Consider the following 23,059-nt stretch of genomic DNA (forward strand, 5'->3'; position numbering starts at 1 on the left):
GAGTTGATATCTAGCCCTAAGTTCATCCCCCCTATGCCTCTCTTCCTGTTTAGGCTTCAGTTTATGTTTAACCAAGCCCACAGAAAAAGAGACATATAAAAAGAGCAAAACAACAGTGAAAGAGGAAAACAACATTCTCTTGAACAAAAAAAAACCTCAACATGTCTCACAAAAGGAGAAACTAGAGCATTGTCCCCCAATGGACAAAGAGAAACTTTTTACACAAATATAAAAATCCTATTTTTTCCGACATCCAATAGTGGGACACAGAGTACATTGGGGACGTCCCAAATCCGCCATAAAGGATGGGAACGCTCAGAAGGAATGGCACAAAGCGCTTTTCTCCCAAACCTAGTATCCCCTGATATAAACACATGAAACATGTAAAACCATGTAAAAGTGTGAATGGAGAACCAGGTGCCTGCCCAACACAGCTCCTCAGTTGAGGCACCATGTCGTGCCGCCCAGGAAGCAATCACCGATCCCATGCAGTAAGCCCTAAGATTATCTGACACAGGCTGCCCAGACCATGATATGCCCGGCGAATTACAGCCGTAATACAGGAAGCAATAGTCACCATAGAGGCTAGCCAGACTCTCTTGTACTGGATCCTCGGGGACTTGATTCGTTTTTTCAGGTTTCTCCTTTTTGTCTCCCTCTTCCGTTCATTCCCTTTTTCCATTGGTCGATCCCAGGATTTTCCACGGAAGAAGGGATGACTATATGCTACTTAGGAACCCATTCCTACCGTGGAATTTCACTTGTGCCTTAGACTCATGGTCCTAAACTGACATTCTTGTTATTGGAGACCTTCTATTTATCAATCTGGTTTATCTTACTGTTGATTTGCCTGTTTTAGAGGTTATTGCGTTATTATGCTGCTTTTGTATGATCTTATCTGTCGGGCCCCACTATGGGTTACCTCTTCCACCATACAGAGTGCCCATATTCCAGGCTACATATCACTTAGGGACTCCCACTTTCTTTGGGACCCCGCTCGTCCTTTAGATATAGAGCCCTATTCCGTCAATCTTGACTCTGGGAACCCTCCATCTATCTGTTCAGGTTAATTCACTGTTGATAGGTCAGACTTATATGTTCTCACTATGTTATGATGTTATTGTTGTTTGTTGCTATCTGTTGTGCCTTAGATTCTGTTTCAGGTTCCCCCCTTTATTGAGGGCTGGTCCCCTAGACTCTCAGCACCCAACAGTTCTTATTTATTTCCATGCCTCTGGGGGCGTCCTCTATTTACAGCTCCCTATCATATTTGCCGTTCGAGCCGCCACCATGACGCCCGCACGGTCAATAGGCATCTTTTCTCTTTTTCTCCAGATGCCCTCTGGGAGGTGTGATATTAGAGCACCATGTGTTATGTTGTTTAGTTCATTATGAGTTAATGTAATATAACTTTATTCTGTATAGTTTAAACAACTAGTTGTATTATTTGTGTTATGCTACACATATTTATCTGCTCCCCACCGCCTCTCCCCCTTCTATCTCCCACCCTTTACTACCCCCTACTCTAAGCCCCTCTTCCATGTTTTCACTCTATACTACCCAGCTGCTCCGCTCATTACTTCAAAATTCTCCCATCTCCAGCTGCCCATCTCAGAAAACCTAGGAGGGTGCGCACTCCGCCCCTACTATTTGGACCCTCTTGATGCATCCTTTGGATGTTCTGCAACACCCTCCTGGAGGTATAGGTTCCTTTGCTGACCTATGTGCCTTATCGCCTCATAGCCTCCCCTCCCAATGTCTGCACCACAGGTCCCGGCCTACTCTGCCACGTGACCACCTTACTCCCCCTTCCCTCCTCCTTGCCCCCTTCCTCACTCAAATAGACCACTGTGTGTCCCAAGAGACCCCCTGACACCACCACAGTTCTACTCAGACCTCCTACCTCATTCTTCCATCTCACGCACCTATTCTATCTACCTCTCTCTCATCGCACATGGGTCTTAGGACTTAACTTAGGTCTTAATGTAAAAGGGTTAAACTGTCCCCAAGAAAACAAGTAAACGTCACGTCACCCTTAAACATTTGAACTCGACAATTCAATCGCTGACAAAGACGGACGTTATCTCATTTTGATAGATAAGCTAAACAACAAGCTCTGTACTCTAGTAAATGTTTATGCCCCTAACCAACGCCAACCTTCATCAAGCTAGATGCTCTACTGACCCAATTTAGACAGGGGGATCTTTTTTTAAGCGTGCAACTTTTGTACTATCCTGAACGCCGCTATGGACCGTTCTGCCTCGGAAGCCATTGTTCCGCTTTCAGTGGACCCACAATACAGTAAATCCCTTCTTAGTCTCATAAAATACCAGCTTCTCTATGACTCTTGGAGAGTGAAGGAGCCGTCTACATGCGACTACACATTTTATTCATCACCCCACCAATCAAACGCCCACTTAGATATGATCATGCTCAGCCATGACCTGGCCCTAAACCTCCAGGCAGGCCAGATCCACCCATTGACCTGGTCTGATCATGTTCCCTTTACAATTGACATCTCAGGCCTCTTACCTCGGCCCCACCCAATGACCTGGCGTCCTAATGACTCCCTTCTTCACAATGCGCAAACAGTATCTCAGATTAAGACTAGAAATGATCTTCCAGAAGTCTCCAAATCCACACTGTGGACAGCGCACAAAGTGGTCCTGAGGGGACACCTGATCAGCATGACCTTCAGGCACAAAAAAGAATACCTTGCCCAAACCAATGAGCTCTCCATCAAACTTCAAAGCCCAACACAAAGCGGCCCTGGACCCTGTAAACCTGACAGCCCTCCGGAAAACCAGAGCCAGGCTAAACCTCCTCCTGTCACGTGCCGTCTCCGGCGCCTGTGGAGAGCGCGGACACCTTCTCTCCGCAATCCGCGTCCTGTTGCCTAGCAGCAGAACGCTATCTCTGCTCACCTGTCTGCAGCCAGCATGTCTGACCGCCAAAATCTCCCTAACTCAATCAGCAGGCACCTTAGGGTATATAAAGCAGCCTCTGACACATGTCTAATGCCAGAGTATTGGTTCTTCCAGCTCCAGAATTGTTGTTCCTGTGTTACTCCTGTGTATTGACTCCTTGGTTATAGTTTGACTTCTCTTCCGGATCATCCCTTGTACTTCGCTGCCCGCACTGGTTTTGACCCTTGGACTGTTCCGGACTACGATTTGCCTTCTCTCCGTTGTACTGCGCTCCTCTGGTTTCGACTCGGTCTGTTTGACTACTCTCCATTCACTGCGCTGGTAACTATCTGGAAGAACCGCGACCTGCACATCACACACAGCAAAGCCCAAACCTCCTTGCGGGGGTACCTGGCGAACACCGGTGGTGCGTTAGACTCCACGCCTCTCAGTTTAGTTGTGCTAATACCAGTCAGTGATATTCCTAGTGAAAGTCGTGACACCTCCTCTCTAAAAAAGCAGCCAAAAGTCTTAAATGGCTCAGTCAGACCTTTTATGAAAAAGGAGACAAAGGTGATAAAATTCTTGTGTCACCCCTACGTGCAGCTAGAACTCATAGAAATATTATTGCTATCCGTGCTTCCCATTACCAGCTAACTCACGACCCAGCACATATTAGAGCAGCATTTTCACATTATTACACCGCTCTTTATAACCTCCCGGCTTCCGCTACCTCTCCAACACTGAGTGCTCCCTCCACCCTGATCACTGACTTTCTTGCTAAAGTCATGTTACCTAAATTATCCCACCAAGCTCACACACTTCTCAATGGAGAGATCTCGATAGACGAGTTCCATCAAACTATCGAGGGACAAAAAAAAGGGCCCGACGGCTGCATGGTAGCATACTACAAGAAATTACTGGCCCCTCACCTCAAATCCCTGTATCACAACACCCTCCGAGGCGACCCCCCATCAGAAATGCTTGAGGCCAAAATCATAGTTATCCCTAAAGACAGTAAAGATCCGCTCCACTGTGCTAGCTATAGGCCAATTTCCCTCCTCAATCCTGATTTGAATATCTATGCTAAAATCCTAGCAAACCATCTGAATACTTTCCTTCTCTCTCTAATCTACTATGACCAAGTAGATATTATTCCAGGACGCCAGACAAGGAACAATACCAGACGTGCCATTGGTATACTCAATTATACTCTCTCTAGATGCCGAAAAATCATTTGATAGGATCTCCTGGGACTTTATGAAGGCAGCTCGAGTCCTTTCGGCTTGGCTGGCGACTTCCTCACTGGCGTCCTAGCATCATACACCACCCCTACTGCTAAAATCTCTACTGCTAAAGTCTTGATTAATGGTACTTCCTCAGAATCACTCATCATTCGAAATGGAACACAATAGGGTTGCCCCCTTATCCCTCTGATATTCACTCTAATAATCGAACCCCTGGCTTCCCAAATTAGATCTAACCCTAGCATACAGGGGGTTAGGGTGCGCAATACGAACTCCAAGATCTCACTCTTTGCAGATGATGTCCTCCTGTCGCTTACCCAACCAGGGCTCTCCCTACCCAACCTATGTGACATTCTCCAGAGCTATTTATTTGGGGACATTTCAAACTGGACATTTGGAATTATAATTTATTTGGGACATGGTATTTCCAGCATTTTTGGATTAAAAGCTGCTGACGAAAGAAGAAGAATTGAGATTGGTAAGTATTTTGGGGTTCTCTTATTTTTTTTTTTAACTTTTTATTAGAAAAATCTTTTCGATAGAAAAGGCATTACAGAATCTCGAGAGGTTATTCAGTAATAGATAACACGTGTTCACATACAAAAGGACACTTAAACACTCTCATGGTTCTCTCCTACTCGGGAGATAATTGTATATTTATCTAATACAGTAAAGATGTTGTTTTAACATTTCAAAATTATAGGGTATAGAGGGGAGGGGGGGTATGTAGGGACCAGAGGGAGGGATGGGGGGGGGGGTAAATGTTTCACGCATCAAGTAAGAGAAAAAATGTGCTTGCTTAGGAATATCTTTCCATGCTTAGATTCCACTAGAACTGGAGTGGAGGTTGATTGTGATATAAGGCCCATGAGGACCAGACTTTGTAGAAGGAGACAGAGGAGCCCCTCAGCACACTGGTAATGTGTTCCATCTGGTAAGTATGCCAGATCCGACTGCAGACCATCTGAAGTGTTGGTGGTGTGGAGCTTTTCCAAGAGGCCGCTATTTGACATGTGGCAGCACTGATGATGTGCCTGAGGAGCTTGTGCGCAGATATGGTGAGGTCTGGGAGGGATAGTGGTAGTAAAATGTGGTTAGGGTCAGGTGTTATGTGAGCATTTAGGATTGCTGAGGCCAATGCAAGAACTGCTGCCCAATATGGACGGATCTCCATATAGTCCCACCATATATGCATGAATGTTCCCGTCTGACCACAGTTTCTCCAACAATCAGCGCTGGTCTGTGGATATATTTTTTGCAATCTCGAGGGGACATAATACCATCTATGTAACAGCTTGTTAGCATTTTCTTTATTGCGGACATTTATAGAACAGTGAGCCGTACCATCAAATACATCCGACCTTTCTTCCTCATCTAGTACAGTCCCCAGGTCAGGCTCCCACTGCGTCTGAAAGCGATCCTTAACAGGCGGAGTGACAGGAAGTAAGGTATTATAAAGAAGAGAAATGTGGTGGGTGGTCTGGAAGAGAGTTGAGCTTTGACTGTTTGGTGGTAGTGCCTAATCTGAAGATACTGATGGAACGGTCTCGGAACAAAGCCGCACTGTTCCACTAACTCCGACAATAGTGGAAATATTGCTGTTCTGGTTATATGGTTGAGTAACAGCAGTTTGCCTCTACCTGCCCAATTTGTATACATAGAGCGTATACCATTATATGTATACCATTTTGTATACATAAATAACCCAGTAAAGGCTGGGTTAGACCATAAGGATACTACAATCGAAGGAGTAGGAGAGAAGGAAGCTAAGCGATTGCAGGGTTTTCTTATTTTTAATAAATTTATGTGGTATGAATGAGGGTGTGTATTGCATTTATTGGGGGTTTTATTATTTTTATTAAATGTATGTAGTTTTAAAGACGGTGTTGGGGTTTTGTAAACATTTTGTTTTGTCGAACTACAGTTCTCCAAGTGCCAGCATGCCCTGGCTGCCATGGGTATGCTGGTACTTGAAGTTATAAAAGCATCAGCATGCCCATACTGTTTATGGCAGCCCGGGCTGGGTTGGACTTGTAGTTACACAAAACAAGATGGCGTTAGTTTCTTTACATTATATCGCCGTTATTACCCTACACCCACCGCCCAGGTGTGTAGGAAGAGCCCTAGTGCTTTCAGCACTGGGCTGGGTGTCCTTAGAGTGGGGGCCCGCTCGTTTGTTATTTTTTTGGCAGACCCCACTCCCTAGGGAATCCAGCCAAGCGCTGAACAGCCTGGGGTTGGTTGCCATTATGGCAGGGGGGACCCCTGCCGCGTGTCCCCCTGCTATAGTGCCACCCACCCCAGGCTGGTTTGCCTAATGCTGGATCTGTGGAAATCGGGCGGACCCCACGCAAAAAAAAAATCCGATTATCACGAACCAGCAGTAGGCTGGCAGCACTAGGGTTAATAATGGCCCCACGCTTTTTTTTTTTTTTTTTTAAACTTTTATCTATTTTTCAACTTTTAACAGCCGCCGGACCTCCGACTCTATAGACCAGTGATGGCTAACCTGTGACACTCCAGGTGTTGCAAAACTACAATCCCCAGCATGCTTTGCCAGTACATAACTAGCTGATAGCTCGCATAGCATGCTGGGACTTGTAGTTTCACAAACACCTGGAGTGTAACAGGTTAGCCATCACTGCTATAGACAGACCACTGTAACAGTGATGTATTTACTAATCTCACAGCTAGATGAGGACAACACAGGAGAGTTAGCTAAACACGGGAGTGTTTGACATCGCAGCAAATCACCAGAGATGACCAGCGATTTTGAAGTTTAGAGTAAAAATCGCAGTTTAATACATGTGGCGACTTGAGGACTAAAATTGCGGGTCATCACCCGCGATTTCCTGCCATTTTAAAATGCTGGGAAAAAAAAAAATCGGACCCTTGATACATTTACCCCCATGTGCCTGTGAATGAGCTCCTATATGTGCCTGTGATGAGGCAATCATGGAGGGCAGAGAGAAAGGATGAATGGATGATATGTCCATACAGATAATGTAGTATAGTGAAGTACATCACAGATTGGTATTTATTTAGCGAGTAACACATAATGGTGCGTTATCTGACGTGGAGATAGATGTGTAATACTTAGATAGTATAAAGTTTGGTCACACAAAAGAATTGCGTAGGTCTCTCTTACGGATTTCTAGTTGGGATGCGCAAGCATAACAACTGGGATTCCTTGTTAACAGTTGGCCGAAAAAGTCGCAAACTACATTATATCCCAGTAATTAATGAGATTAGTTATTCATAAGCTCAAAGATAATATCATTATAATAGCGGAACACACAGGATTCTTTACCATTGTCTAGACAGGAGGAGAGAGCACAGTGACAGGACAGAGTGGCAATATCTATATCAGAAATGAGAGCACACACACAGATCACACTATATCTAACAATAGTCTACCTAATATATCAAATACTCCAATGCTAAACAATTCCCAAGTTCAGAGTTGGTTGCAAAGTAGCATAAGCATAGTAGATAGATATTTTGCCCCGCAGAAGTGATCAGCAGACTGATTTCTGGCGGGCTTTTGCTGAGGAGGAGTTACACTGGGGAAAGCACAACCTCATTGGCTCAGTGAAGACATGGTGCTGTACATAGGACAGTTCCCCTTTCCATGTCATTCCGGGTGTGGGAATTACTCGATAGTGGACTCCAAGTGACCTCTCTACCCAGCAACCGGATGTCCTGCTCTTCCGTTCCAATACAGGACCACAGCCAGCCTGACATATGAAGGGACAGGGGCTGTCTAGTTGGTCCCACCGCTAATGGAGTGCAGTTCGTTTAGCCAGCGCTATGCTTGTTGCCACATTCGCTATCCTCTCTGGTGACCAGGTGAACCCCCAAGGGAGCCATGAAAATAAGAGGTGGGAACAGCAGAAAAGCGTTGAACTAGCAGTTATGCCGTCTCTCAAGCAGTGAGCTCATTGACAACACTATAGTCTCTGCCCAAACAGCCTGCTTAGGAATAAAGTAAATTAAAAAAAACATGGTGAAGCAGTGTCCTAAAAATAGGATGAATGAGAAAATATATTATTTAGTGTTACCCTGACATTCTAAAATATACTATATACCCTGTACCGTATCACCCACTCCATTACAGACACTTGCTGCTCCTCCCTCATCTACGTCACTGCTCTCTCCTGTGTGTAGGAATCAACCAATTCACACAAATTCACACAATGTATTTCTGCACAGAAAGTCTGCCAAGCTGTCAATCAAACTCTTCCTCCTTAGATAGAGAAGCACCTCCCCCCTAACATGTTATCCTGCTGCAGAGGAGTGAGAGCGAGCAGGGTGGACATATTTAGTTTATGTATCCAGTTATTACACGTACATTCAGCTGAGTAATACACAGCCTGTCATGTTTATTAATGTCACATACTGGTTTTACATGCTCATTATATTCCTCTATAACTTCAACTTTAATTTCAATCACATATACACCCTATATAACCCTCTAAACAATAGACATATTTAATAATGTCTAATTTAAGGAACTGAGACTAAACAAAAGTATAATAGTGTATAAGATCCACACAGCTTATATACAGATAACGGGATTTATACTTACGATAAATCTTTTTCTCTGAGTCCATCTGTATGACACTCCTTAACCATGGGGTTGAGTCGGGGGGAGGAGTCTGGCACCCAAAGAGTTAACTTTTTTCAGCTGACAGCATATAACCCCCGCCAATTCCCACAAACCTCAGTTTGATTACAAAAGCCATTAGGAAGATAGGCCAATCAACCAAGACACACCACTCAACAGAGGGGGGAGTGGAGACAAAACAACGAAAAGACGGGGGGGATCGGAGTGTCCCCCAGATGGACTCAGAGAAAAAGATTTATCGTAAGTATAAATCCCGTTTTCTCTTTCATCCATCTGGGGGACACTCCTTGACCATGGGGACTTACAAAAGCAATCCCTCTGAAGGGTGGGACCGCTCTGATCTCCTTGCACGCAGAACACTACGGCCAAAGGAGGCGTCCCCAGACGCAAATATATTAAATTGGTAGAATTTCGTAAAGGTATGGACCGAGGACCAGGTGGCTGCTCTGCACAGATGGTCCGCCGTGGCTCCATTACGAGCCGCCATAGACGCCCCAACCGACCAGGTAGAATGGGCAACAATACGTTTCGGCACAGGGAGATTAATACGGACATAAGCCTCCCTGATAGTCAGGGTAAGCCATCTGGCAATAGTTTGCTTAGATGCTGGCCATCCCCGTTTGGAAAAGTCAAACAACACAAATAGAGACTCTGTCTTACGTATCTTTGCAGATCTCTTAACATATATACGTAATGCTCTCACTACGTGCAAATATTTATTTGTCTTTGTTCCAGGAGTCTGAGGGTCCTCCCTGTCTTTTGTTCGGTTCTCTTCCAGCAACCACCAGCTGAGGACCTACCTCCTCCACTGGTACCTCGAACACGGGAATGCTCCTCTGGGGTGGGACCCTGCCCAGGGTAAGGTCGCGAAAGATGTCACCATCTTTCCCAGCAGCTTCAACGACCTGGCTACTGACAGCCTCTTGTCTGACAGGATCCTGCCTGTCGACTCCATCTAGGACCTCAACTTTTCCTGTGTAGACAACCTTCTGCTGCGTACCAAGTCCCTCACTAGTCTTAAGAAACTCATTCTTAGACAAGGGATTCTCTGTGACCCTTTCAGACTCTAGAAGTTCGGTCATAGACTGAACAACTCGTCTAGCCTTAGCACCCTGAATGGGTGTTACTAAAACCTTTTCCCTTACTGGACATTCTAAGCCTGTATAGCTTCGTCTGAACGAAGCAAATCGACAGCCCTGATCTCTTTCTGATTTGACAGAAGCCAGCGAGGTAACTTTTTTCAAAACCTGAGGTGAGCTGGTCCCATGAATTCTATCACGATATTTTGGACCTACTCATCTACCGAGGACCCTGTCTGCTGCAGGGCAAACCCAAGCAGCCGTCCTCCCACCCCACCGTCTGGAACCAGAGGTGGGTGGTAGTCATGCTGCTGGTCTATCCGGCAGCTTGGCGGAATAAGCTCTCCGCGCCACAGGGGCAAAGGATGACCTTCCCCTACGGGACTGTCTCCTGGATTCCATGGCCCCTGGACTGGTAGTCTGGCCTCTGCCAGACCCGCCCCCGTAAGGAGGCTGTCTGAAAGAACTAAACCTAGGCCTAGCCCTAGGTCTTGGAGTATTTACAGGCAATGACTTGCCCCCTGAAGCCTGTAAAATCCAAGAGTCTAATTCTGGACCAAATAACATCCCACCCGTATACGAGATGGATTCTAATGATCGTTTAGACTCTGAATCCGCATTCCAAGCCCTTAACCATAACGCCCTTCTAGCTACTACAGCTGTAGCTGAAATAGACGAAGCTATGGAGGCCGAATTATGGGCAGCTTCATATACATAGCCTGCTGCCTCCCTTAGCTGCATGGCCAGAGGCAGTAAATCTGAATCCTGCAAGGCAGACTCTAACTGCCCGGCCCAGACTTCCATGGCCCTAGCTACCCAGGTAGAGGGCAATGCTGGCCTGAGGCTAATACCGGCGGCCGAGAAGATCGACTTCAGCAGGGATTCTAATTTCTTGTCAGTCGCGTCCTGTAAGGTCGCTGACCCGGGTACAGGTAGTGTAGTCTGACGAACCAATCTCGCCACAGGTGTATCTACCTTTGCCACCTGTTACCAACGGGTCATATCCTCTTCCTGAAGAGGATACAATACGCCAAACTTCCTTGGCATAGAGAACCTTTTATCTGGATATTTCCAAGAGGCCTCTACAATATCCCTCAACTCAACTGAGGGAGGGAACCTGACCACCTGCTTAGAAGCTTTCTTAAAGAGGGAGCGGTCCAAGGACTTCGTCTCCTCTACTTTAGCAAACCCCAGGGTCTGACGAATTGCTCTTACCAGGTCGTCCATACCCTGGTGTCTAGAGTTTCCTTCTGACTCTATAATGGACACATCTGAATCGTCCAACAATTCCCCCTCCTCCTCTGAGGAACTCTCAGAGTCTGACACTGACCACAGCGCTTTAGCTGTTTGTCTATGTCTTTTAACACTACGCTTGTGTCTGGGGTTCTCCAGTAGATGGGTAAGCCGGTCCAGGCCTTTAGCCACCGCTGACCAACCCACCTCTCCCATCTGGGAAACCCCCGGGAGGGCTGGGGAGGGAAATACACCGACCCCTGGGGAAAATGACTCATCTGTCATTCATACTGTTATACCCTGAGAAACCACAGATGTAGCTGGGATCTCAACTGGTTTAGATAACAGATTTACAAGGGTATTAACTCCCTGTGTTAAGGCAGCCGCCCACTCAGGAGGATCTACCGTTATGGTGGAGGTGTCTATAGGCTGTTTCACAGGAGCCACAGTGCAGGCTGCACAGAGCCCCCCCTGATCCAGCCGTTCACTTGTTAGTTTAACATTACATTTTGAACAGACATTATTTTTGGTATGTGTTGTTTTGCTTTTATCTGCCATCACAAGATAAGAAAAACTAAATCACGTTTCAAAATTCACAAACACTTCTCCAATTTATCAGAAAATACAGATTAGGTTATATTAACATATCATAGTATTTCTGATTTAAATAAGACAGGCTTGGAGAACTTTATAGTTTTCTCATAAACAACAGTTCTCTCAACACATCATTGTCTTATAATATACATGTCTACACATGCACACACATACACACAGAAGAAATAAAAGTGATACTCAGCGGGGAAGATATGTGTCAACAGTGCACTTCTCTTTAAATGACTGCTGCAACTGTCCTCCTTTTAAAGCTTGGCGCCAAAAAGGGATCTTCCACGTGCTCACTCAGCGGGGGAGGGGAAGAGGTGCTTCTCAACACATTCCCCTACCACTGGAATCTCCTTCTGTGTCTCTGCTAACAGCGATTTCACCATTCTACTTAGGTGAAATCCTGTTGCTTTATCTTTCTCACATTTTGCTACCACACCGCAAAATACAGGTACATATTTATCTATGAACCAGTCAAAAGATAGTATTTCTGTTCCTTTTCCTCTATATAGAGAGTATAAGGTATAATTAGCCAAGCTGAAAGGCTGCAGCAGGTTTTTCAGTAATGACTGCATTTAGCACAGAACACCTGGGCCCATTTAGCATTACATTTGGAACAGACAATATGTTTGGCACGCCCAAACACTTCCACAACCTTTATCAGAAATTACAGACTAGGTTATTTAACATATCATAGTATTTCTGATTAAATGAGACAGGTTTGGAGAACTTTATAGTTTTCCTTAAACACAGTTCTCTCAACACCTCATAGTCTTATAATACACATGCATATACAGAAGAAACAAAGTGATACTTAGCGTGGAAGATATGTGTCAACAGTGCACTTCTCTCCAAATGACTGTTGCATCTGTCCTCCTTTTGAACTTTGGCGCCAAAAGGGATCTTCCACGTGCTCACTCAGCAGGAGGGGGGGGGAGCGGTGTTCCTCAAACACATTCCCCTTCCACTGGCTCTTCTTCTGTGTTGTTTACTTTAACAGCGTTTTGCCCTTTCTCTTATATTAGGGGAAAACCTGTTAGAATGTGTTCCCCGCTAGCGCTACTCAAAGCGCGCCATCCTCAAGAATTCACTGCCATCCCCATGGGAGGAGGAACTTGGTATACTCCAGCTGGCTTCCGGGGAACCTCAGCAGTAAAGGCGCTCTCTGCCTAATGGCAGCGCCCGTCCTGCATCAGCAGGGAGAGTCTCTTGCCGACTGCTTCCCGCTGTGAGAAGCGCTTCTTACCTCTCTGTCAGCGGGGCCGCCCCCGCCCCGACAGGCGCTTCTCCCACGACTCAGCTCCGTTTGCACGGAGCCTCTCGCCACTGTCAAAAGAAAAAAACTGCAAAAGAAAAGGAAAAAACCTATAACCAGTGAACCCTGTTCACGGTCTCTCTTGGAGCTCTTCAGGTGCAACCTTCTTCCAAGGGCACCCAATTCAAACTGAGGTATGTGGGAATTGGCGGGGGTGATATGCTGTCAGCTGAAAAAAGTTAACTCTTTGGGTGCCAGACTCCTCCCCCCGACTCAACCCCATGGTTAAGGAGTGTCCCCCAGATGGATGAAAGAGAAAATATAATTTAGTGTCATTTTGCATTTGGTGAGAACCTCAATTATTTTACCTGATACTCCTGTGGGATACTGGGATTCTCCTCTGTATGATCCTGAGAATAAAGAAGACGGGGACATCTCTCTGGGGTATTTCTGTTACTGGATCCATCTGTAGGAAACACACAGTGACTGAAAACATTGTTTATATCTGATTATCAGATGTTGTGTATCTAGATGACCCTCACAACTGCTCTCTCCTTTACGATAAATGAAAGTCGCAAACGGGCGTTCGTCTAACTCTGAATCAGGCTCTGTGTGTATATGATTTTTCTGATGGGTCTTACAAAGGAGAATGTAACTCTTTTCTGTCTTTAGTGTTTATTACTCATCTGTGCTGATATCTGTAGGGATTTCCTCCTCCTTACACTGCTGATCACCCCGCACATACGTCTCTTCTTCTCTGATTGTATCTTCTACTTTCATATCAATCAGGTCACAACTCTAAATTAGCCACAAAACAATAAAAATAACAAGCATCAATAATGTCTGATTTAATGAATTGAGAGTAAGCAGAAGATTATTAGTGTATAAGATCCACAAAGCTATTCTACAAATCAGAGAGGGAAAAGTCATTTTAATATAGTAGTATTTTGTGAGACCCTCAATTCCATCTACCTGATAGTCCTGTAGAATATTGTGAGTTTCCTCTGTGTCATCCTGTGAATATAGAGGATGCGGACATCTCTCTGGGGTATCTCTGTTACTGGATCCATCTGTAGGAAACACACAGTGACAGAATACATTGTTTATATCAGATACTGTGTATTTAAGTGGTCATCATAACTGCTTTCTCTTTTACAATAAATGACAGTCACAATGATACACTACACAAACGGGTGTTCGTCTAACTCTGAATCAGGCCCTGTGTGTATATGATTATTCTGATGGGTCTTACAAAGGAGAATGTAACTCTTTTCTGTCTTTAGTGTTTATTACTCACTTGTGCTGATATCTGTAGGGGTTTCCTCCTCCTTACACTGCTGATCACCCCTCACATACGTCTCTTCTTCTCCGACTGTATCTTCTACTTTCATATCTATCAGGTCAGAACTCTAAATTGGACACAAAACAATAAAAATCAATAATGGCCGATTTGTTTTTTTTGTGTTTTTTTTTAAGTCAAGTAACTTTTTATCGCCCCCCCCCCCCCAAAAAAAAAGCAAAACATAAACAAAACACAAGACACAAAAAATACCAAAGCATAAGGATTCATAGAGGTCACCAATACTCTGGCCAATAGTGCTTATGGCGGGATCCCGTCAGAACAACCGGACATCTAGTCTATTGAGGACATTTCAGCTGAACAGACCATGTAAGGGAAACCATACCATCGGGACCAAATCTTACGGCATTTGTTGTTTGCATTTCTACATGTATTTCTCATGCTTTATAGCGGAGTAACAAAAGCTCACCAGATGTGAAAGTCAGGAGGGTCCTGGGCAAGCCAAGCTTGAGCTATAATGACTTTAGCCAGGGTCACCAAACTAAAAATATATTTGAAAACAAATTTGTCTGTAAGGTCCTCAAGGGAGATAACAAATAAGCACCACTTGGGACCAATGGAGGGAGCAGCTGGCACAGTATCAAGAACACAATCCCAATTATCACACCAAAAACTATAAACCAGCATAAAATATGCCAGAACCCACTACCAAGGGAGCTACATTTTGGCCTTAGCGTCAGATCTACAACCCATGCGTGATAGCCTGAGTGGGAAATAACAAACCCTATGCAAAATACAAAGATGTATCTGCTGGTAGCGGAGTCATGTGGTAGCGTCACACATGGTTTTAAGCACGTGGGACCAGTCCTCGTCCAGGAGGGGACCCAAATCCGTCTCCCAACTGGACCGACAGGAGTTCAGGTCATCCAGGGCCAGGGAATAGTTAAGAGTGGAATACAGTATGGAAATGGGACGGCCAATAGTGGACAATACAGATCTTACGGGGGAATGCTGGAGTGGGGGAGTAGAGAACTGGGTGTTACGGGTGTATCCCAGTTGGAGATAGCAATAAAATGCAGCATTAGGGGATCCCACACTCCCGAGACAATTGAGCAAAGGACTTTAGACAACCACCTTCGTACAGTTGGCCTAAAACAGTAAACCCACATCTACTCAATATATTATAGTCCTGTAGTTTATCAAGTTCTGGAAGGGAGGGGTTATACCAGAGAGAAGCGAGGGGATCTAACCCCTGGCCCCCAAGTACCTGGTGAGCAATTCACCACATCTCAATCGCCTGTCTAACTATCAGGGAAACCTTCCCATCAACAGAACCTTCAGGGGTAATAGGGACTCATGCAGAGAGGGCCCTAATAGCACAGAGTGAAAACCAACCAGAGCCTCCAGAGCTGGACTTGCCAACCAGCTAATCAGGTGCGTGAGCTGAGCTGCATAATAATATAGCCAAAGAATCAGCAAGGAAAATCCCTCATTACCCTTTGACCTACAAAGCGTGGACAGACGTAGTCTAGCCCTCCTGTCTCCCCACACAACAAAGGAAATGAGCCTGTCGATACCCCGGAACACAGATTTCAGGAGATAAATGGGTGAATGCTGAAGAATATAGAGAAATTTAGGTTGAACAATCATCTAGAACAGGATGATCCTGCCTGTCACTGTGAGTGGGAGTATTTTCCTGTTTGAGATTTCTGTTTAAAGGATTCAACAATGGGGTCAAGATTTAGGGATACAAAGTCAGAGCTGGAGCGGGAGACCCATACTCCAAGATACTTGAAAAAGAGGGTCCACTGCAGGGAGTGGCGTACAGGAGCGGCTAGGGGTATGAAAACTTGTAGTAGAAAAATATAGGACTTTCCCCAGTTAATCAGTAGTCCAGAGAAATGGCCAAAGCAGTCAAAGGTATAGAGGAGGTAGTTCAGAGAGGCATCCGGATCAGATAAAACGAGAAGCATGTCGTCCGCGTAGAGGGCTATAGTATCTCGTAATGCCCCTACAGGAAGACCAACAATCTTTGGATGTGCCCGGATTAAACATACCAGAGGCTCTATGGCTAGAGCAAACAGTGCAGGAGACAGGGGACACCTCTAATGGGTGCCCCGCCCCAAGCAAAACAGCAAGGTGGTGTGACCGTTCATCCAAACATTGCCGCAAGAGCAAAGTACAGAAGCTGGACCTACTTGAAAAATCCGTCTTGGATCCCAAATCTATGGAGCTCCTCCCACTCCACAGAGTTGGGACCTGGCTGCATTGAGTGGCACCACCACATCCCCGCCTTCGCTTCATGAGGCAACTGAATGTGAGAATAGAGGTGACGGAGGTTGGAGATGGCGGATTTACTGGGCGTAAAGCCTGTCTGATAAGGATGGACTATTTGTGAAATGACTGAATTTAACCGAATGGAAAGGATCTTGGCCAGGATCTTGCCGTCCGTGCACAAAAGGGAGATTGGGCGGTAGGATTCAGGGTAGAGGGGATCATTCCCAAGCTTAGGCAAGGTGACCATCAGCACCTCAGACATATATGGCGGTAAACTACTCACCTCAAAAGGGCGCTGGAAAGTGTCCAATAACTAAGGGACAAAAGGTGAACGGAATTTCTTGCATAGGTCTATAGAGATGCCTCCACCACCTGCGCCTTGTGGTTTGGGAGCGTGCATATGGCCAGATCAATTTATTCCACAGTAAGGGGTGCAAATAATGTCTGATTTAATGAATTGAGAGTAAGCAGAAGATTCTTAGTTCGGAAGATCCACACAGCTATTCTACAAATCAGATAAGGAAAAGTCACTTTGATGTATTAGTATTTGGCGAGACCCTCAATTCCATCTACCTGATAGTCCTGTAGGATATTGTTTGTTTCCGCTGTGTGATCCTGTGAATATAGAGGATGCGGACATCTCTCTGGGGAATCTCTGTTACTGGATCCATCTGTAGGAAACACACAGTGACTGAATACATTGTTTATATGATTGTAAGATGATGTGTATATAGGTGGCCATCACAACTGCTTTCTCATTTACAAGGAATTCAAGCTTACCCAGTGATGTGAGGGGCTGGTGATTCTCCATCATCACGTCCATGTACAGACCCTTCTGTCCTTCAGTGACATCCTGACACCTTATAGGAACCTGACACACACAATGATACAGTCATCACCCAGACACATCCCCTGGTGTTACTGTATAATGTCCCATTCCCAGCAGTCACCTCTCCAGTCAGCAGCTGAATGATCTTGTTGGTGAGTTCTAGAATCCTCTGGTCATTGTTTCTCTCATGTATCAGTGAGTGAGGTGGAGGCTCTGTGATGGGGCTCTGGGTCCTGCTCAATCCTCCTGACACACGGGGAGGGCTGCTGGGTGTCACACACTCGCCAGATTTCTTCTTCACCACTATGTAATCCTGTGTATTAAAGAGACAAAAACTCATCAAAAAGAGTAGACACCCTTTATTGGTTCACAGACCCTTTTTATTTTGTGTGCAATTTTTCTTTACTAAATTCTGCAGCAGAATTAACAGTGGGTTACATAAGCATTTCTAAGTAACTAAAATGAATACAGTTTTTCACAATGTAATTCAGAAATAATTATTAAGAGAAGTAGAGAGAAAGGATAAAGAAAAGAAACAGAGTGAGGAGAGCGGCCAGGGGTGAGAAGGGGTAAAAGAGAAAAAGGGAGGGGGGTAGGTGGGGTCAGAAGGAGGGGGTGTTGGAGCTACCTGATTAAGGATGTTATTAGGAAGGAGCACTACCTGCTGGTAGGTGGGGGTTGAGCTTATCAGCGGTATCAGTTTTCCTGCATCCTGAAATGCGAACCAGAGACACCATGTGGCACAGTAGTCTGCAAACCTATTGGCTGATAATATCAGCTCATCCATTGATCTATAAAATTCCATTCTCTCGAGCCATTCCCTGATGAACGGGGGGTTATGGATTATTATTTAGTAGTCAAAAAGCAGGATTGTCAGGGACCTCGTCTTTCAAGATATCAATAGAGACAGCTATAACCCGGGCCTAGAAGGGTCAGAGCATTATATAGTCCCACCATATATGTACCTGGACCGCTGTGGCATCTCCAACAAACGTCCGGGACCCCGGATATATTCTTGCTAATTGTGCTGGGCATCTATACCAGCGGGAAAGGACCTTGCAGTGTGTTTCCAAGACTGCTACACTAGTGGAGCATGCATGTGCAGTTTCAAAGATATTTGGGCAGTCTGCTTCCTGGACCCGGTCACCTAGATCTTGTTCCCAGGCTCTGGTTTATCTGGGTAAGGAGTTATATAGAGTTTTGATGAGGAGTTTATAGATTGTGGAGAGGAGATGGGGAGGGCAGCTGGAGGCTAGACAGGTTGATTCAAATGTCATGAGATCCCTTCCTGTGTCGTTGCGAGGGAGCCCCGAAGTCAGGAAAGGTTTAATTTGGAGAAATCTCCAGATTTCCCAGTTCAGTAGTTCCTATTTAGCTTGGACAAATTTCAAAGGAAGACACACCCGAGGGGCTAATCAGCTGGCCGACACGTGCGATTCCAACCTGTGCCCAGTTATTGAATGGACAGACTCGCAGGCCCGGCGGGAACAGTGGATTGCAAAGATTGGGGACAAAGGGGATATCGGTGAGGATATATGAGTAAGTAGTCGGTGTCTGGACCACTTTGAAATTGTAGGGCCAATGGTGGGATATTTAATAGAATGCAATTTACTCAGTCACGGGCTATACCGGGGCAGAGTGGCAGGTATGCACCCTCGATATCAATCCACTGCTTCCCACCAGCTGTTTAAAGAGAGAAGCGCCTGACATCATGGGCAAGTGTCTGAGCTCATGTTCAAATGTCACAGAGAGCATCAATACAAGATGTGACTAAAGGAAAGGGGCTATCAGTGGGTGCACTCGTGAAAGAAGACAGTTGTCAGAAACACAGAGACATGTTCGTTATAATACCTACTTCTTATGGGTGGCCACTGTGCGCTCTCTGTTTGGTTTGAGAGGATATGTTATATTACATATTATGACCAGAAGAAGAGCATGAAGGTTGAATGCTTTGACCTAACAGTGTTCTCTGGAATGTAGCACCTCTAATCTACTATATAAGTCATCCTGGGAGATTTTGCTTGTGGATTATCCACAGGTAAAGCTTTGGGAGGTTAGCTGAGAAAAGTAAAACTGATGACGCAACCCAGCTTTGTTGCACTGAGATAATATCACTCCTACAGACAACGAAGAAAGACTCCACCTCTAAAAAAGGTTAAAGATCCGGGTGCTGTAGCACAAGTGCTGTAAAAAAGTGCTTTTTAAGATGCAGAAAGCAGAGGTGGCCTCTGATGGTCACTGGTTGGAGTTAGCTCCATTCTTCATGAGAATGGTAATGAGAGTAATACAGAATAGTTCCCTTTTCAGGATCCATTTGATGTTGCAGACTAACAGCAATTTGTTGTAATTTAGCATCAATGTGCTGTGATACAATCTACACACAAGAGACTATGGGAGTTCATGTCCTTCTGTAGCTTTGGACTCCATCACAATGTTATAACATTAAACCGCACATAATGAGGTCCTTTACCATCCTGTACAATCTCACAAATACAAAGTTACATTACTAGACTCTTCTCATCACAAAAACTCCCTATTTCATTTTATTTTCCAAGTCCCCCCAGTTCTCCTCTCACCACTAATCATCACAAGCCCTCACTGTATTCCACTGTTACTGGGCCCTGGTCTAGTTACTTCCTCTGCTGCTCACAGATGTAGTGATGTCACCGTGACATTACCCAGAATCCCTCACTTCTCCAGTCAGGTTCATGTTTTATTAACAGACATATGAGTGATGTCACTGTGACATTCCCAGAATCCCTCACTTCTACAGTCAGGTTCATGTTTTATTAATAGAGACAATAGTGATATAATTGTGACATTTCCATAATCCCTCACCTCTCCAGTCAGCAGGTAGATGATTTCCAGGGTGATGTTTAAAATATTCTCAGACTTGTGACTCACGTACGCGTCCATCCTCCTTGTGAGTCAGGTGATATAGACTCTGCCTTGTAGATGGATTAGAAATAAAGTAAAAAGTAGGTAAGAACATTGATGCAAAAACAGAAGTAAGAGGCTCACTTATATGAAGCTATATACAGTTATACTAGTCATTATACGGACGCATTATGCTGTCTTATTGTTAGACATGGGTATGTGCTGAATGTTCTGTACAATGTATATAATGGACTGATATGAACAGGATTTACTTTCTTGTCATACAACACATACTACAACATTACATTTAAGACATAAAGTATATAATTTACGCCACAGTGTGCATGTTATGCAATACCAGGAAAGTAAGAGGGAAAATACATAACATTATTAAATAATATGACCTGTCAGGCAGCAGAACAGCCTTCCTGGAAATTATATAAATGTGACTGTATACATGGAGGACAGTGACAGGGAAGGAATATAAGAGAGAGAATTCATCACTAATATCCCTACAGAGCTTACACAGAGGATATATCACAGTGATCCTTTCTCAGGTCACCAAAGTCTGCTCCACCTGTATAATAATAACACGGCACCAGAGTCTGCTCCCCCTGTATAATAATAACACAGCACCATAGTCTGCTCCACCTGTATAATAATAACACGGCACCAGAGTCTGCTCCACCTGTATAATAATAACACAGCACCAGAGGTCTGCTCCACCTGTATAATAATAACATGGCACCAGAGTCTGCTCCACCTGTATAATAATAACACGGCACCAGAGTCTGCTCCACCTGTATAATAATAACACGGCACCAGAGTCTGCTCCACCTGTATAATAATAACACAGCACCAGAGGTCTGCTCCACCTGTATAATAATAACACGGCACCAGAGTCTGCTCCACCTATATAATAACACGGCACCAGAGTCTGCTCCACCTGTATAATAATAACACGGCACCAGAGTCTGCTCCACCTGTATAATAATAACACGGCACCAGAGTCTGCTCCCCCTGTACAATAACACAGCACCAGAGTCTGCTCCACCTGTATAATAATAATAACACGGCACCAGAGTCTGCCCCACCTGTATAATAACACTGCACCAGAGTCTGCTCCACCTGTATAATAATAACACTGCACCAGAGTCTGCCCCACCTGTATAATAATAACACGGCACAAGAGTCTGCTCCACCTGTTTAATAATAACACGGCACCAGAGTCTGCTCAACCTGTATAATAATAACACGGCACCAGAGTCTGCTCCACCTGTATAATAATAACACGGCACCAGTCTGCTCCACCTGTATAATAATAACACAGCACCAGAGTCTGCTCCCCCTGTATAATAATAACGCGGCACCAGAGTCTGCTCCCCCTGTATAATAATAATGCGGCATCAGAGTCTGCTCCACCTGTATAATAATAACACGGCACCCGAGTCTGCTCCACCTGTATAATAATAACACGGCACCAGAGTCTGCTCCACCTGTATAATAATAACGCGGCACCAGAGTTTGCTCCACCTGTATAATAATAACACGGCACCAGAGTCTGCTCCCCCTGTATAATAATAATGCGGCATCAGAGTCTGCTCCACCTGTATAATAATAACACGGCACCAGAGTCTGCTCCACCTGTATAATAATAACACGGCACCAGAGTCTGCTCCACCTGTATAATAATAACACAGCACCAGAGGTCTGCTCCACCTGTATAATAATAACACGGCACCAGAGTCTGCTCCACCTATATAATAACACGGCACCAGAGTCTGCTCCACCTGTATAATAATAACACGGCACCAGAGTCTGCTCCACCTGTATAATAATAACACGGCACCAGAGTCTGCTCCCCCTGTACAATAACACAGCACCAGAGTCTGCTCCACCTGTATAATAATAATAACACGGCACCAGAGTCTGCCCCACCTGTATAATAACACTGCACCAGAGTCTGCTCCACCTGTATAATAATAACACTGCACCAGAGTCTGCCCCACCTGTATAATAATAACACGGCACAAGAGTCTGCTCCACCTGTTTAATAATAACACGGCACCAGAGTCTGCTCCACCTGTATAATAATAACACGGCACCAGAGTCTGCTCCACCTGTATAATAATAACACGGCACCAGTCTGCTCCACCTGTATAATAATAACACAGCACCAGAGTCTGCTCCCCCTGTATAATAATAACGCGGCACCAGAGTCTGCTCCCCCTGTATAATAATAATGCGGCATCAGAGTCTGCTCCACCTGTATAATAATAACGCGGCACCCGAGTCTGCTACACCTGTATAATAATAACACAACACCAGAGTCTGCTCCACCTGTATAATAATAACACCGCGCCAGAGTCTACTCCACCTGTATAATAATAACACAGCACCATAGTCTGCTCCACCTGTATAATAATAACACGGCACCAGAGTCTGCTCCACCTGTATAATAATAACACAGCACCAGAGGTCTGCTCCACCTGTATAATAATAACATGGCACCAGAGTCTGCTCCACCTGTATAATAATAACACGGCACCAGAGTCTGCTCCACCTGTATAATAATAACACGGCACCAGAGTCTGCTCCACCTGTATAATAATAACACTGCACCAGAGGTCTGCTCCACCTGTATAATAATAACACGGCACCAGAGTCTGCTCCACCTATATAATAACACGGCACCAGAGTCTGCTCCACCTGTATAATAATAACACGGCACCAGAGTCTGCTCCACCTGTATAATAATAACACGGCACCAGAGTCGGCTCCCCCTGTACAATAACACAGCACCAGAGTCTGCTCCACCTGTATAATAAT

At 45.0% G+C, this 23,059-nt stretch overlaps 2 protein-coding genes across 3 annotated transcripts in view; both read right to left on the minus strand.

Annotated features, from left to right (window-relative positions):
• LOC142159775 (uncharacterized) overlaps window positions 1-23,059 on the minus strand; it is a 274,567-nt gene that overhangs the window by 249,246 nt on the left and 2,262 nt on the right. For both annotated transcript variants that reach the window (XM_075214461.1, XM_075214462.1), the window contains exons 2-6: window positions 20,192-20,301; window positions 17,475-17,666; window positions 17,305-17,395; window positions 17,098-17,195; window positions 14,245-14,356 (exon numbers count right to left, since the gene is read on the minus strand). In XM_075214461.1, coding sequence (XP_075070562.1) covers window positions 14,245-14,356; window positions 17,098-17,195; window positions 17,305-17,395; window positions 17,475-17,666; window positions 20,192-20,269 — 571 coding nt within the window. In that variant the 5' untranslated portion in view covers window positions 20,270-20,301. The remainder of the gene's footprint in view (window positions 1-14,244; window positions 14,357-17,097; window positions 17,196-17,304; window positions 17,396-17,474; window positions 17,667-20,191; window positions 20,302-23,059) is intronic.
• LOC142159786 (uncharacterized) overlaps window positions 1-23,059 on the minus strand; it is a 164,864-nt gene that overhangs the window by 43,988 nt on the left and 97,817 nt on the right. Inside the window, exon 7 of the mRNA XM_075214513.1 lies at window positions 13,316-13,413. Within this exon, the coding sequence (XP_075070614.1) occupies window positions 13,316-13,413 (98 nt within the window). The remainder of the gene's footprint in view (window positions 1-13,315; window positions 13,414-23,059) is intronic.

The sequence above is a fragment of the Mixophyes fleayi genome, chromosome 6 (genome assembly GCF_038048845.1).
Source record: "Mixophyes fleayi isolate aMixFle1 chromosome 6, aMixFle1.hap1, whole genome shotgun sequence".
In the NCBI taxonomy this organism is placed as follows: Eukaryota; Metazoa; Chordata; class Amphibia; order Anura; family Limnodynastidae; genus Mixophyes; species Mixophyes fleayi.